This window comes from Muscardinus avellanarius (assembly GCF_963383645.1).
Source record: "Muscardinus avellanarius genome assembly, chromosome: 8".
Lineage (NCBI taxonomy): Eukaryota > Metazoa > Chordata > Mammalia > Rodentia > Gliridae > Muscardinus > Muscardinus avellanarius.
Genome location: NC_137794.1, coordinates 9,798,073 through 9,815,707, shown reverse-complemented (window position 1 = coordinate 9,815,707; position 17,635 = coordinate 9,798,073). Strand labels below are relative to the sequence as shown.

Genomic DNA, 17,635 nt, shown 5'->3' with positions numbered 1-17,635 from the left:
CATTACTTATGTTAGTCTTTTACCTATCTCTAAATGGTATTGTTTGCCTTTATTGTTGTTAATTTTTAGGATTTCTAGTTGGAATATTAATATACCTTCAGATATAGCATTTGGAAATATTTTATCCCATTCTATTAGTAACTGTTAACTCTGTTTACATTGTCTTTAGATATACAATTTTTTTTTTTTTTTTAGGGAGTTTGTATACTCTTCTGTTGCCTGTGCCATTGAAATCATAACCAAGAAATCACTGCCAATTTCAATGTTGTGAGGTTTAATGACCCAGATTTTCTCCTAAAAGTTTATAGTCTTAAGATTTATATTTAGGTCTATTATCTATTTTGAGTTAATATTTGTATATGGGATTAGGTAAGGGGCCAATTTTATTCTTTTCCATGTAATTATTATTTTTTAACAATATTTAGTTAAAAGATTATTATTTCCACCACCAAATGTTCGTGGAAACCTTGTCAAATATAACATGACAATATAGGGAAGAATTTAGCTCTAGGCTTTTATTTAACTCCAATAGTTTATATATCTGCCTTTAGAATAGTACTACACTCTTTCAATTATTGTAGCTTTATATGGTTTGAAATCAGAAAATATATATCTTCTAGCTTTGTTCTTTTTCAAGATCGTTTTGGGTACCTAGAGTCCATATTCCATATTAGGATAGATTTTTTTTCTGAAAAATAAATATATAAATATATGATAGTTTCACCTAAAAAATAGAAAAAAATATTCTCTGGTAAGAAAGAAAGCACAAAGAAATATTGAAATGTTATCTTTAAGTCATCAAAAGCTTGGTATCAGACAAATGAAACTGTTATGTGAGATTATCATTTTTAATTTTAGATAAATTGCCATAATACTAGATGTCAACTACTAAGCCAAGCATGGGAGGGAGGGATAGGGAGAGAATGGGGTGGGGATCGAGTGGGGGCTGACTGGGTGATGTGTGCATGTATGTCTACAAAAGTTTGTATCCTACTATGATGTATGAATACAGTGCACCAATAAAAAAAAATAAAAAAAGACAAAAGGAAATATTTAAATATCTATGTACTTGTATTTTAGTTGGAAAGTACATTCAAAATGCCTACTATAATACTTTCCTCTGTGTGTGTGCATGTGTGTGTATGTGTGTGTGCATGTGTGTGTATGTATATGGGAGGGAGGGGAGAAGGGAGAGAGAGAGCACAGTTTAACTGTTTATGGGTAAGATAATAAACCACTTATTGAACTAATTGCATTGTTTTATTCAAACAGTTCAAGAGCTAAACTGGTAGAATGGGTCAGAGTTTGGAACAGATAAAGACCATTTGTATAGAAATCTTGTTTTGTTTTGTTTTTTTTTGCAGGTCTGTGGATGGCACCCAGAGGCATTTGACCTCCAAGCTACACCCCCTGCCCAATTTTTTATTCTTTATTTTGAAACAGGGTCTCACTGAGTTGCGGAGGGCCTTGCTAAATAGCTGAGGCTGTCTGTGAACCACAATTCTCAGATCTCAGCCTCCCAAATGCTGGGATTACAAGCGTGTACCACCATGCCTGGCAGAAATCTTGTTTTTAAAGTATTTTTTAAAAAATAATTTTTATCTTAAAATCATGAACCTGAAAACATGCTAAGTCTAGAATATTCTCTTTGCATTTCACTTTTTGTCAGAATGTTTTCAAAGTACAGAAGATAGGATTAAAAGATTATATATATATATATATATATATATATATATATATATGTAAAAGAATATATATCTGTTTAGCCTGATACTTAATTTTGAACCAGTCAATAATGAATTCTTGAATTTAAAATATATTGAGGAGCCCGGCATAGTAGTATACACTTGTAATCCCAGGCTTCGGAGGTTAAGATGGGAGGATCACACAGGTTCGAAGCCAGCCTCAGCTACTTAGTGAGGCTCTCAGCAACTTAGTGAGACCCTGTTTCCAAATAAAGTATAAAATAGGGCTGGGAGTATAGCCCAGAGGCAGAAAAGGGGTTCCACCCACAGTACCATACACACACACACACACACACACACACACACACACACACAGATATATTGGGAATTAAACTCAATAAATCTAGGCAATATTTATCAGGTGTCTTTATTTTCAACATTACAATAAGCACACAGATAAAAAGAAAGCAGTCTTTTCTCTAACATTAGGAGAAGAAAACAAACACTTCAACGATCAGCCCAGTTAGAAGTTAGAGTTATGTACTTATGCATAGTAGCATATGTGTATAATTGGAGTAATACATTTTGGCCTCTGATATAAGAATGTGGAAGGTATCACTGGTGTGTGAAAGAAAGAGGCTGCTTCCTCAGAGGAAGTGTTGGGGCCGAGGAGGCATGGGAAGGGCTTATGATTAGCTCAGAACTTGCATCACATTTTGATGGATGAGAGAGTGGTGCTGATGATACTGGACGCTGTGTCCTCCTGAGAGCTGAGAGGAGGGAGATCAAGCAGGACCTATGCACCAGACTTGCAGTCCTTACACCTCAACTCTACCCGCATTTTTCTGGCTATAACTAAGGCATGCGGTTTTATCTCTTTGAAAAGGAGGCTGGAAGTTACAGTCCTAACTGTGGACTCAGAAAGAAAAGGAAAATGGCAGGTCCCAGCTACATAGTCTTTGCCATAGAGAGACATGACTTGTCTTATAACTGAGGAAGCAGGTGAGAACTAAAGCAGATAGCTCATGGCAAGTTAGTTTGCTTGGACAGGGCCTTAAGAACAGGATGCATTGCTTCCCGGAATGAGAAATGGAATTATGTTAACAAGAGAATTCTTGATAAATCTTTACATGTGTGGGTGATTATGGTGCTTGAAATGTAAGCAGAAATCTTATTTGATATCTTTGGTTCACGTTGAATTACTACTAATCTTCAGAAAGTAACACTTAATACTTTGGCATACGTGACATATTTACTCTTCTAAATGAGAATGTTTTATTCATATATAACTTTTTGCTAATTTCAGGCAAAAGCCTATGATTTTTTTTGAAATTTCATGGAAAAAGCTTTTCATAAAAGGGAAAATAAGTAATATTGTGTTTACATTGTCTGTGAGCTCTCTAAGCATGCCAAAGAAATGGTTCATGGTACAAATACTGATTCTATTCAGCACTTACTGTGAATGCGCCCTTTACATTGCCTTATACAGCAAGAATGAGATAGATGAGAAAACTACAGGTACCTTACCCGTATTATATAAGCAGTTTAGATGCATTTACTCATTTAACCCTCATGAAAATTCTACGCATGAAGCTGTTTTATTATTATGCTGGTTTCACAGACAAGACAACTGAGGTAAAGAGATTTAGTTGGTGGTCTACACAGTTAGTAAATAGCAGAGTAGGGCTTTATATATTCAAATAACCTGCTGCAGGAAGCCAAGGTCATTTTCGTCATTCTACATCTTCCTGAAATTAAACCCAGAAGTGAAGGGAAAGAGACCCAGGGCAGGGAGCTCATTTTATCTATGTGTTTGCACTGAATTAGGATTAGAGCAGCTGTTTGGGGCCGGCGCAGTGCCTTTGGCCATAATGCTTCTGGTAAGCAATGGCAGCATTGACTAATCACGCCCCCTGCCAGACTAGATCTCATCTGGCAGATTGTCCTACCTGTCCGGGCACAAATAGTAATGTAAGCAGCTCCCGAATTGCCAGAAGAACCCCTCAAAGATTCCTGGAATAGAGAAGGTAGATCTTGTTTAGGTATACATCTAAAAAATTCTTTTTGCTTCTACAGACAGGACCATTCTTGTGGATACTGAACTTCCCTTCCTCAATGGCCTCTACGTGATGGGGACTTTGGAATTCCCTGTGGACAGAAGCAATGTTCTCAGCGTGGCATGCCTGGTTATTGTAGGAGGGGAGCTGAAAGTTGGTGAGCAGAGGCCCAAAGATGGGCAACATGGGGAACTAAGCTGTGTGAGAAAGGCTCTGGAGATGGGTGGCACCTCCAGAGGTCGCTTAACTGAGTTTGGGGAGGGCTGAGGCGAGGGGTGAGTTTGCTGACAGCTTTGGACATAGACAGAGGTGACTTTCTCCTGTACTGATTCTAACATGAGTCCATGCTTTGGGCCCCAGAATCTTCATTTAGATGCTCATGGTGGGATTCTTTTTGCTGCCTGCTGGCTACAGATCAGCCAGTTAGTTGTTTGTATCAGAATTCCAGCTTCCTCATTTAGAAGGTGTCATTGGCCGGGTGTGGTGGCACACGCTTGTAATCCCCGCATTTGGGAGGCAGAGACAGGAGGATTCCGCAGGTTCGAAGCCAGCTTTGCTGGCTTTAAGAGACCGTTTCCAAATAAAAAAGTATAAAATAGGTCTGGGAGTGTAGCCCACCCGGTGGTAGAAGGTAGAAGGGATTCCAGCAACCCCCAGTACTACCAAAAAAAAAAAAAAAGAAGGTGTCATTGGATGGACTAGAAATCCTCTAACGCACCAACTCACAATCCAGTAATTGTTTGGACATAGTTCCTTCAGAAAACAGAACTGAAAGCAAATCTTTTGTGCTAATACTTTATTGGGGAGCAGTAATTCCTGGGGTGTAAGAGTGAAGGGAAAAGTGAGGGAGAAACGCAGGGAGATTGAACACAGGTGTCTGCAGCCTCTAAAGGAAGCATGGCTGCTGGTTTGGTTAAGAGAGTGATGAGGGGAGCCTTGGAGAACCACCGCATCTTGGGATGATATTGGGCACAGGCCAGCGATGCATCTGGTCCACCCTGAGGTTGTGGACTCCTTTGTTGTGTTTTGATTATTTTTTGGCAGGCAGTGGAGAGGCCAGAGAACTCAGTAGTGCTAGGAGATGAGGCTCCTCCATCTGGAAAGTGAGGCACACTGCTGAGGCCCTAGGCTGGGTGGAGTGGATCCGGGGTATTGTGTAACCAGGTCTTGCACATCAACTTACCTAAAACAACAACCAACCAACCAACAACTAAACGAACAAACATTAGCTGTTATAAGAAGACTATATACTTGTTACTGTTGTAGGCAATATATATATATATGCTGAACAGGTCACTTGGGCCCCCAAAGGAACTACCTTTGACTGTAGTAAGGCATTCTACTTGGCCTCCAAAAAATTTTTTAAAAAATCTCAGAAAAAAATATGTACCCAGAGAAAGATATCCCATAGAAAGAAATTTCTGATGGAAAAGAAATACTTAGATGACACCAAATACTTGTTTGGTGTCATCTACAGCTTAGAATTTCTTTTTTGGGGGAAAGGATTCTAGGGTTAACTGCCTGTACTAAGATTATGTCACTCTAAGAAGATTGCTGAAAAATTATGGTAAGGCCTCTTAAATATTTCCAGTGACATTAAAGTCAAAACCTTTCAAGGCAGCCTGCTCCCACTGGTGCAAATTCTATTAGGATTCTCTTGATTTTATTAATCAAAGTCTATATCCCTCTAATTTCTGTAGGTTGATCTTTTTCTAATCCAGAATTTGAGGGCCAGTACAAAACCCCACTTTTCTTTGGCTCTCCTTTCACATTGTCTTGAGTCATTTATTTTTCATGTTGAGAAATTCCTAATTATTGCTGTCTTAAAGTTCTTTTTTTTCAGTCTATCATATAAAACTGCAAAGTCTGGGAAATTACACAGATGAAATGATCATTCACCTTCCGTAATGTAAATACAACCACAGTTAAATTTTTGGTGTTTTGTCCAAATTCAGTTTCTATATATAAACACAAACATGTAAATTTTCATTTAAAAAACATACCCTACACAGTTTGAAATATTTTGTTATTATAGTAGCATTGTGCAAATTTCTCCAACTCATAATCATCATAATAATTATTATTTTGTGTGGGAGGGTACTGGGGCTTGAATCCAGTGTACCTTCTAGCTACACTCCCAGCTCTTTTTACTTTTTGTTTTGAAACAGGATTCACTAGGTTGCTGAGAGTATGGCTACATTACTGAGGCTGGTCTTGAACCTGTGATCCTCCAGTCTCAGCCTAACCAAATAATTACAGGCATTTGCCTTCATGCCCAGCTTGCAACTTATTATTTAAAGGCATAATTTGAATAGTTTTCATATTCTATAATATGTATATAAATACATGTACTAATATATAATGACTTACTTAACCATGTTCTGCTTTTAAATATCTAGGTTACTTCTTATTTTTTTCTCATAACTTACTCTGCAGGGAGCATCCTAGCTATGGTGTTCGTTCTTCGTTCTCTCTCTCTCTCTCTCTCTCTCTCTCTCTCTCTCTCTCTCTCTCTCTCTCTCTCTATTTTTTGGTACTGGAGATGGAACCCAGGGATTTTCTGCCTCCAACCTATACTCCAGCCCTATTTTGAAACATGGTCTCACTAAGTTGCTGAGGGCCTCAGTTACTGAGGCTGGTCTTGAATGCACTCTCCCCTTTATTCAGCCTCTCAAGTACTAGGATCACACGTGTGCACCCAGCTGGTTCTTCTCTTACTGTGTCCAGGGACTGAGCTGATTTTCCTTAGCCATGTCCTAGGGTCGGTCCTGTCAACTATGGTGTCAACTCCAATTATGTTTTCTGTGTGATGTCTTAAGTACATATCTCTATATCATACACGTGTGTAGGACTTTTTATTTTTCCATGGGATTCAGGGGATTCTAATGCTTTTTACTTGTGTCTTCATTTGATTATCTTATTTTATTTTTGTACATTGGGGAAATACTTTTTGCTTTTGACCAAATTATTAGCGGTTTCTCATTTGTTTAATATTCTAGACGATCCTCATGTAACTTACTGATAGAAATTTAACAAAAAAGACTTTGTTTTGTTACTAAAGAACTTATTTTAGGTCGGCATATTCTACTGATAAAGTTGGTCTTTTTTAAAGATTTTTTTCTGTTTCTTCTTCCCATAAATATTTTATTTTATTCTAGACAAAGAGGAAAAGATGTATAGCATGCGATGTCAGGTACCAGCTCCCTGAAGAGGCCTGCTAACCCAAACTTGCTAGGATCCAGGCTGGGCTTATTTCTCTTCTGGGTACTAAGGGGGTCACTGACTGCCACCACCAGTGAATCCAGACCAGCCAGTTCTCTCTGAGAACTCTAGCATGTTATTCTTGTTATGATCATTATTCTTACTTTTAGTTTCTGAAATCACTAATTATTCTTATGTATAAATTGTGGACTGAAAATCTGCACCTTTTAAGCGAGGTGATAACAGACTACTTTCCAGTTTTGCTTTATAACTTTTGGTTCTTATTTTGGAATTTCTCTCTCCTGACCTATATTTTTACCCATCACCAGATGATGGTGCTTTCTTTTTTTATTTCTCCGTGCTTCATCCATGTGTTTCAGGCCTAATAGATGCTTATTGGAGCTGATCTGCCCCATCCTTCATGCATCGTGCCTGAAGGAAGACGTATCTGTCTAATTTCACCACAGACCAGCAAAAGAAATCCCAACATGAAACAGATAACATGACTAGTTAACAAGCAAACTTAATAGATGTGGACACTGGCATGCCTGTCATCTGAAGCCATTTGGTCCATGTCCCAACAGTATAGAATTATATTTCTTGGTGGTCCTGTTTTTAAGGCAAAACATATCAGTTGACTTTCAGCAGAGTAGAATCATAGAATGCTAGAATTAGAAGGGCATTCAAGATCAAAGCTTTGTGTAGAGGGCTACAGGTGCTTCTCAAATGCCCAGGTCTATTTTCTCCTTTATTCTCTGCTCATCTCATTAGCCTGATAGAACACCTGGAATATGCTAAAAAAGGCTCTCACGTGTGTGCCCACTCCCATCCATCGTGTTTCCTCGGTGTCTACTATGTGTTAGGGACCCTGGGAGATTCTGAGTGTACAGAAATAGAAATCACAATGCCTAGCTTTCAAGAGGTGTTTCAGTAAAATAGCACAGACAAACAAGTAAAAACCTAACTGGAGGGGTCATATCTTTCTACCTGGAGAGGGTTTAACTATGAAGGAAAATAGAAAAGGTACATATTTATGATCTAGCACTAAGCCTTTCTGTTGCTATGAGCCTCACTCCATTGCTGAAGCTGGCTTTGAACCCGTGATCCTCCCATCTCAGGCTCCCAAGGACTGGGATTACAGCATGAGCCACCATACCTAGCTTATTTCATTTTTTAATGCTTATTCTTCAAGCCTTTCCCCAAAGCTGATCTTTACTGTGAAGTCTTTCCTGTCTCCATTTAGCAAATTTCATTATATCTTTTTTGGGGTCCATTCTACTCATTCATGTTGTCGTTTTATTTGCTATGAAGTGATATGTGTTTTCATATCCATTAAATGGTAGACTTCTTCTGAAAGTTTTATATAATTCTAGCACCCAGTGTAGCAGGCTTCTGATAATCTGTGTATTTGTGACTAATTAGTCTACACAGAAATAGGTGGACACATGTAGCTCCGTCTCTTTTTCTTGTAACACATCATACTTAAGTGTCACATTTGTGAGGAAGGAATTACAGTGTCAGTGTTCACATGACTACAATATGTTTCTTTCCTATATGAAAGGAACAAAGAAAATGTAAAACCACGTTCAAAAAGTTGGTGATTCTGCAAAAATCCAAATTCAATTTTTATAATTTGTCTGGGACTGAGAAAAGAAGGACTTACTACCATCAGTTATGTGCACATATGTGAAAATACCAGTGTTGATCTCAGTACTCTGTATAGAGAAGAGAGACACTGTTGGGAATAACCAAAATATATACAAATTTGTCTGGGACTGAGAAAAGAAGGACTTACTACCATCAGTTATGTGCACATATGTGAAAATACCAGTGTTGATCTCAGTACTCTGTATAGAGAAGAGAGACACTGTTGGGAATAACCAAAGGCTGTGTGCATGTATGTTACTGTCAACATGATTTACATCGTGATGTGAGACTAGAATGCACTAATAAAAGTGTATAAAAAAAAAACATAAAAGAAATTCCAAACTCATAGCCTAATGAATAAACATTAGTTTCTTGATTATTTTAAATGTTTACATTTATTTTCCATAAATAGCTGTGTAAACACTCCGCTTCATTTCTGTCTCCTCAGAGATAAGTAATTGTTCTTTAATATGTGTTCCTTGCTATCATAGGTGTCAATGATATTTTGACCTCATACTTTTACAATTGCATATGAAAAATTCTCATCATAGTTTATAGGAAGATTTCAGAGGATAACCATTAATAATAAAATTGTGTAATTTATTATGTGAATAACAATATAAACATATAATAAAAATAACACATTTGCACAAATAGAAATTTTATATACTTGTATAACTTGTTCTATACACATAAATTCTGTGTAATGAACATGTTGATGGATAGTTAGAACTTAACAGAGCCCTCATTCGTCCATAGGCTGGTAAGATTCACTCTACTCATCTGTAGAACTGAGAACACAGCAGCTTATTGTCTTTTGACCTGACACAGCCAGGTCATGTGATGAACTGTCTAGTTGCCCAGTAATTATACTAGGAACTTGGGCTTTTGTCCTAAAACTTGTCACATTTTGTTTTTCAGAGCCAGTGATGGACATTTGTCAGCCATGTCGCACATTAGTAACCAGGAGCCTAAGGTCATGATTCGCACATGGCTTTGATTGTCAGGAAATGAAGTACCAGGTGCATGGACGTTTCTTTTACTGCACCCATGATTGGGAGTTTCTCAATCCTAAAGAAGAAGAAAAATCCATACACAGTTTATTGCCTTCCAAACTGACAGTTCTGTAAGGCTCATTGGATGATTAAGTAATAAGAAGGACACAAACCTGAGAAAAGTGTAGATTAAAACATATCACCAGCCTAGAGCCACAATACCATTGAGCAGAGAATCTTGTGTGAGATGTTTGTTAAAAAAATAACATACAAGATTAAAGAAAAATATATAAATATCCTTTTTCAAATTTAACTGTAATTAGAAAAAAAGTGCCTACACATTTAATGTGTAAATATAAGTGCTAAAAGATATCTACAATAGATGGCTTGTAAATACAAAGATACCAATAAATGGTTTGCAAATCAGCTAATATGGATCATCAGTCAGGAAACCAGTTTGTTTACATTGACAGCTCTCTAATCAATCTAATAATTGGCCAATAAATTTAAAATGTGATATAAAAGGGATGTGACTTTTAATATTATATTTAAAGCTTTGTCTTTTTCTTGTTAGGTACAGGAAGCAGTCCATCCCCTTCCTCCCCTTTGAGCATCCTAATAAGGCTGATACCAAACAGATAAATAATGTGTACTTTAGGATGAGATTAAGTATAGAAAAATGTTTTTATTTTCCAATGGATATTATTCTCATAAACATCACATCATAAGTGTTATATATATATATATTTTTAATGCAAAAACCAATACAAATGTTCTCCTAAATCTACTAAACACATTTGCAGAAATTATCTTTAGTATTTCAATACTTTCAAAGTCAATGTTTCTTAAACTTCTAACTCATAAACAGTAATATAAACTTTCTTAGAGATTAATTATATTAAATTATTCGATCATGTGATAAATACATTAATTAAATATTCAGTTAATTAATTTGCTTTGAAAAACAAAATAATTTTTAAGAAAAGTGGTAAATAAATGAATTCATGAATCGTTTTCTTGGTTAGAAAATTCTTACCAGAGTAATTCGAGGAAAGTCTCCTGTATTTCTTGCAGTGACATCACAAGGAACCAGCCATTCAAATAATGGACTAGCCATTCAATAAGTGATCACTTAATATGCTTGCCTTTGAAATGTTCAGTTTCTAGTACTTTAGGAATTGGACATCACTTTCTAAAAAGAGCTTGTGTTTTTTATTTTCCTAATTTAAATGTTAATTTTGAAATGCCCTATCTTCATTGATACAACTACTATTTTAAATATTATTATTTCTACAAACCAACTTTTATTTTTTGGTGCTGGGGTTTGAGCCCAGAGCTTCTCAAATATTCCACCACTGAGCAATAACCACAGCCCACATTTTTAAAAGCATGTTTTACCTATGGGCACTGTGCCATGCCCTACTAACACGCTAAATTATTCAACTTTCACAAAAATGGGTATTAAGGACTGGGGACATAACTCAGTGGTACGACATTTGTCTAGCATACTCAAGTCCCTGAGTTCCATTCCTAGCACTGAAAAAGATTTTTGCACTCTTGAGAAACTGAGACTTAAAAAATGAAATTGTTTGCTCAACCATTTATTTAGAAGTAATGAATGAATAACATTTGCATACTTATTTCATATGCTATCAATTGTTGATAAATTGAATCTTCTTTGATAATAAAAAAATTATCACCCTAAAAATTTGTGGGGTTACTCAAATTTTTTGGATAATGGTTACTAGCTTTTATAACTAGTTATTTTCAGAAAACTTAAAAAAATTCTCAGCAAATGCATAAAGATTGTATATACTTACGGGATACCATGTGATGTCTGTCTCTTCAAACATTTCCCCTTCTTTATTGAATGTGCTGCAAGCCCCTTTCACTATCCATTTACTTTCTGGAGAGGAGTGTGTTAGGTATAACTAGATCAAATATACAATAGGAATTGAAGGCTAATTCAGAATAAAATATACATCATAACTTAAATGGTTCAGCACTATTTGCAGCTAGGATTGATAGTAAGAAAGTTCTGGAAGCTCTCCTTTTGAGAAAATTGTTCTAGCAATACATGAGAAAAATAGTTATGTTCTCACTAGAATGTAACAATGTCCACAGTCATCAGCACAGAACCCACTTCCGAGGACAGAAGTAAAATGAGTAAAAGTGATTTGGGGGTTAATGTCTTAACCTTTCCTCTATGTGCAATCATAGTATTTATGGGATTTCAAGTTAATTCAGATAGAAATACAGTTTATTTACAATCAATTAGAGAAGAGCCAAATGTTGAAGGGAGATGAAGAGTGAGGAAGAAGGAAGGCGATACCTTTAAAAGTCTGAAGGTTCTCAGGTGCACAGAGTAGCTGGAGAGACTGAAAAGTAATCCAGTGTGGATTGGCCACGTACAAGGTGTGGGGAGTCGTGTTGAGAGCTTGGGCTTACGTGTGAACTAGGCTGTTACTTGATTCCATCAAAGAGGCTTAGTTAATGAAATAATAAAAGGTCTCTTTTCCTTTTTCTTACCTTTTGAAGTTCATGGAATCCATTTGTACCCTATTTCCCAAATCATTATAGTGGTTATCTTTCATATACCAGAACTTATTTTCTTCCATCTCCCCAGGTGGTTTTAGCATCTGGAACCTATTGGACTTCCCCTCCATCACTCACCATTACGCTAAGTATTATTGCTTTCCTTTATTTCTCTCCTGTTCCCTCACATCCGCACCCACATCCACGTGTCCTAGAACGGTACTTATTAAGTCCAAGGCCCAAGTTCACCATCTAACCGCCGTACAATTCCTAATGTCTTACTTAACCCCTGTGCCTCAGTCTCTTCGTGAGAACCTCCACAAGACTAAGCAAAAGCCCGTGGGAATTCAATGAAATCGCGCATGCACCCAAACACATCTGGAATGCCTTCGCAGCACAGTGACAATTATTTTTCCTCTTAGGAGTCTACAAATTCCTCCAGGCTTCCTCTGCTACTTCTACAGTTTAGAGCAGCTCGAAGGAGAATTACAAAGCTGAACAAAGGACAGACACCCTTCTCCTGAGCATCCTCTCTCGGAGGTAGCAAAGTTCACGCTGAAGCAAACACCTCATCCTTCTTTGATTGCTAGGGTTAAGAATAAAAATAAAATGAGGATCTCAGCCTTGAGAGTTTTCCATTTATTAGCTTTGAAAATTCAAGCGCCGCTGCATGTTAAGATCGGAATCACGTGTATTTCTTTCTTTTGCCCTTACCTTTCGTCCTCATAGTCTCCGTGCTCCATTCTTCCCTCCCCCACATTCCCTGAAAAGGACCCAAGCTCTGGCCACTTCAGATACCAAAAGATCCTGGCAGACTCACTAATTTTGCCCAGACCTTCTGCGAAATCTCCACATGTGCTGCAGTTTTGGGTTGCATAATTGATTTAATCTCTGATTTTCGAGAAACGCTGAACTCTTTTTGTGGGACTCTGCATACATTTCTTTAGGGCAAAAACTGTCCTACTTTCTTCTCTCTGGTATCTGTTTAGTGCTATGCCATTTTTTTCCCCAAGACTTTAAACTACCCTCCGTGAAATAAATGAACTCACAGTTGGAAAACAGCTTACTGGACAGACTTATAACCGGAAGATAAGTGCTGCACCATACACATCTGCTTAACATTCTCCTACTCCCTGCTTCTCTTTTTCCCACTCTAGCACATCTTTGTTTGGGCTGAAAGGACACATTAATTTCTCAGTTGAGGGGTGGCATTATCTACACAAAGCAGTAGCTTACCTTAGTGTAATACTGAAAATACACTGGCTGTGGGTTCTAATCCTTGCATCCTATTGACCAAGGTCTGACTCAGCGCAGATTTACTTGTCTCCCTGACTCTTGCTGTCAATAGTTTCTTCTAGAGTTGTGGCTACAAATCCTGAACTATGCAGAGGGGTATGTGGCAAGCTTCAAATGCCCCTGAGCCCTTCATGTAACTGGTTATATATGCAATGCAAGCTGGGAGGGGCGAATGAGTCTATGCTGCCTGATAAAGAAAGCTAGGTAATTTTCAGTTTTTTTTTTTTTTTTCGGGTCTGGGGATGGAACCCAGGGGCATTCGACCTCTGAGTTACACCCCCTGCCCTATTTTTTTTTATTCTTTATTTTGAATCCGGGTCTCACTGAGTTGCAGAGGGCCTCACTAAGTAGCTGAGGCTGTCCGTGAACCGCGACCCTCTGGTCTCAGCCTCCTGAATGATGGGATTACAAGTGTGCGCTATCACGCCTGGGTAATTTTCAGTTTTTCTACTTTTTTTTTCATACTGTCTCTGGCAACATAATTTTTTGCTATGTTTTCAGGAAATTTCTAAACTGGAAAGTCTCATTTGCTAGCAGATAGCTTTTGTTGACCTGTTGAAGCCACTGTAGGCTTGGAGACTACCTCTCTACCAGTTATTTCTTAAACAACTGACTCTTTGTAATATTTTCTCTTAATATCTATTTTCAAAACAATACAACTTCCACCATCTTGTATCCCATTAAGACATAAAACTAAAATGCACTGATAAATTTTTTAAAAAATTAAGAAACAAAAAATACAACTTTAATTCATATTCTCTGACACCATTTCAACAAAGACCCTGAGCAATTCTTACACTATGAAAGTGGCCAAGCACCACTGTTTATGTCAATAGATGGGGGTTGGAAGTAATGTCCATTTGCTGAGCATAATCTTATGCCTTTACATGTTTTTATGATTCTAAAAGAATTTATGAACAGCCTATTACTTGTTTAATACTTGGTAAGTATTAACCTAACACTTGTTTAATAAGATACAATACAAACAGACCTTTGTTCAAATAGATAATGTTACTCATGAGTTGGATAAATTTAGACATATTCTCTTTATATATCAACATTTTGAATTGGGATGAAAATCATACTTAAAAGGTTGGGTGTGGTGGCACATGTCTGTAACCCCAGCACTTGGGAGGTTGAGACAGGAATCAAAAGTTTGAGGCCAGCATTGGAAACTTAGCGAGACCTCATTTCAAGATTAAAAAGAAAAGGGGTTGGGGTATAGCTCAGAAGTAGAACCTCCCTGGGTTCAATCTCCAGGAGCACACACAAAAGGATTATACTTCTCAAATTTGTTATGAATGAACAGTATATGCTAAATTGCACATAGAGGAATTAGTGGATCATACAGTCATCAACAGTGTATTAGCCTAAATAAGCTCTACATCTTAGTAGTTTGTAAAAACGTATTTTCATGACACTCGGTTGGCCTTACTGCCATCTTACATGTTCTGTTTAGGGTGGTTCTGTATGATCACTAGAGGATATTGAAGAAGTTCTCCTTTCCTAGCAGGTAAAACCATTACAGGAGATACAGTGAAAATTTGGTAGCCAAACCTCTTAAAACATCACCTGAGAATTGACATTATTATTGTTTCTTTCCAAATTTCCTTGGCCCAAACAAGTCACACCATCAGACTAACTGTTACTAGATCAGGAAAGTAAGAAAGAATGTTAAACTTTGCAGAATGATAATACACTATCCTGCAGAGAGGTTTTTTGAGTCTCAATTCCCCGCTACTCTTATCCATCGATGTGATTATTGGCTTCTTTCCATGTAACTTTCATAGTATAGACTTTGCATTCTCTCTTTTAATTTCAAGCTATTTCCAATGATATGCTTTTTTTTTTTTGTAAACAGGGACTTTAGAAAATCCATTAGAAAAAGAACAAAAGCTTCTGCTTCTCCTTAGAGCCTCAGAAGGAATCTTTTGTGACCGCTACAGTGGAATTCGTATTGACCCGGGAACAATTGGTAAGACTATAAAATAGTTTTTATTTAAAATTATGTGTGTGTGTATGTGTGTGTGTGTGTGTGTGTGTGTGTGTGTGTGCTTGCCTGTCAGAGAAGCACCATTCATAGAGCATCTAAGTTCCAGGGACTCTTTAAGATAATTTACATATATTATTTTATTTACCAGGTCTCCTGTGAACAGCACCCATTTTGCAGATGTCAAAGCTAATAACCAGAGGTGATTAACAACACACAGAGTGCCATGCAGCTTTATAGAGTCAGAACCTTTTATATTCAGATTGTTCAGACACTAATAATGTATATTATGAACTATAAGAACTATGCTATTATTGGTACATTTTTAAACTAATAGTTATATAGATTAGTAAGAAACAGTCACTATTGACAGTTTCTTTATTTGGTGTTGCTGTAGTACAACTCCTATTTTAAAATTGTTCTATATAAGAGCACACAAACTCGGTCTGGATTTATATAACTATGATGTAACAACTCCAAAATGACTCGGTCTTATGGGATAAGAGAATATTCATTAGATTTTAAGTATTTTCTCATTGACTGGGTATAGGTATTACTGATTTGATAACAAAGATAACACTGTATGGTGCAATTTCCCATTCCTTAAGAATTTTATATTTTTCAAAACTGATTTTCTCTTAATTATTTCATTTCTCTTACTTATTGAGTAGTTGAAACAATTTAGTTCATTGTAAGACTATAAAATAGTTTTTATTTAAAATTATGTGTGTGTGTGTGTGTGTGTGTGTGTGTGTGTGTGTGCTTGCCTGTCAGAGAAGCACCATTCATAGAGCATCTAAGTTCCAGGGACTTTTAAATATATTATCACAAAGTTTAAGCGCATTACTATCATCAGACAGAAAATTGATTTCATTAGATATTCCTTTGGATATACTATTGTTTTGGATATATATTTTTTGGGGTCTGGGGATGGAACCCAGGGGCATTCTACCTCCAATCTACAACCCCTGCCCTATTTTTTATTCTTTATTTTCAAATGAGTGTTCATATGTTGTGGCAAAATAGAAAAGACCATATGAAGTTTCTAAACAGTTTGAGATATAAATATTAGGATAGTAGAATATTTGCTTAGTTAAAAAATATCTAGTCATTGTCATGTGACACTTTGATAGTGCCTTATAGTTTCCAAAGAGTTTTTTTATGCATGTCATTTATCTTTCCAGTAACATGAGGTTGAGCAATTATTAGAATTTTCCCAGCTGACAAACTAGAAGGACCACAATAGACACATTTATTCTCAATTCTATCGAGTGATCACACCAGGTTAAACTTTGCATTAAGACTATATACATATATATCCCGATCCTTGACTCTAGCCAGCTTTATCGTCAAACTAATGTTTTTGAAATTTTCTCTGATACTAAATTGAAGTAAAGGATGGAATATTTGTTTCACTGTATGCTTACATTTTTATGGTATCCTAAGTAAATGACAAATTTTTATCCTTTAAAATCTTTTATTATCTTTTTGAAATATCTATGAAGTATCATTTTACAGTAAACCTTTGATGATTGGAAATGACCAAGAAATCTGCTTTTCTGGTCAATTGAATTTTCTGCATAATATACACTTAAGGACATGAACTGCTTTTTGTTATAAACATTGTAAGAAAGCTCTGTAAATTACTTCAAAGGATACTTCTCTGCCTAGCTTATTTGGACTATGTTTTTATGATATAATATGATTTTTTGTGAAAAGCAATCATAAAATTATGTTACAAAAGATGGTTCCAGCATAGGGCCTGAAACTGGGTTTCTTTTTACATCTATCACTCCTCATTTTAGCTTTATCTACTTTCTGTTTGTTTGAATATGAAAAATTATAGATGTTGATTTAAACAGTTGGATAGGTTTATTTAGTTGATTTTATGTTTTGGACTATATCAGGTGACAAGCCAAGGCATATTATTGGTCTTTTATTAGTATTTATTTATTTTGTTAATGCACACATTTTCTGTTGTGTATTGTAAAACTTTTAGATTCTTTTAGAATAGCAACTTGCTTTAAAATGGAATATATTTATCTAGAGATCTATGGACAATCCATGTGGATGTAGGAAGGAAATATTAAAACTTCCAGTTGAATACACATATGAATATGTTCATATAAATGTATATTTATTTGTCTAAAATAATGAATATTATCTACAATTACCTAAATAAAATAAACATGTTTTGGGAGCACAGGATCACATTTTTTTTTACTGTGG

The 17,635-nt window shown here is 36.4% G+C and overlaps 1 protein-coding gene across 1 annotated transcript in view; it reads left to right on the top strand.

Annotated features, from left to right (window-relative positions):
• Nucleotides 1-17,635, top strand: part of PKHD1 (PKHD1 ciliary IPT domain containing fibrocystin/polyductin) — a gene marked incomplete at both ends in the record, with an annotated part of 452,539 nt that overhangs the window by 306,557 nt on the left and 128,347 nt on the right. The window contains 2 exons of the mRNA XM_080700604.1: nucleotides 3,762-3,899; nucleotides 15,278-15,391. Of these exons, the coding sequence (XP_080556730.1) occupies nucleotides 3,762-3,899; nucleotides 15,278-15,391 (252 nt within the window). The remainder of the gene's footprint in view (nucleotides 1-3,761; nucleotides 3,900-15,277; nucleotides 15,392-17,635) is intronic.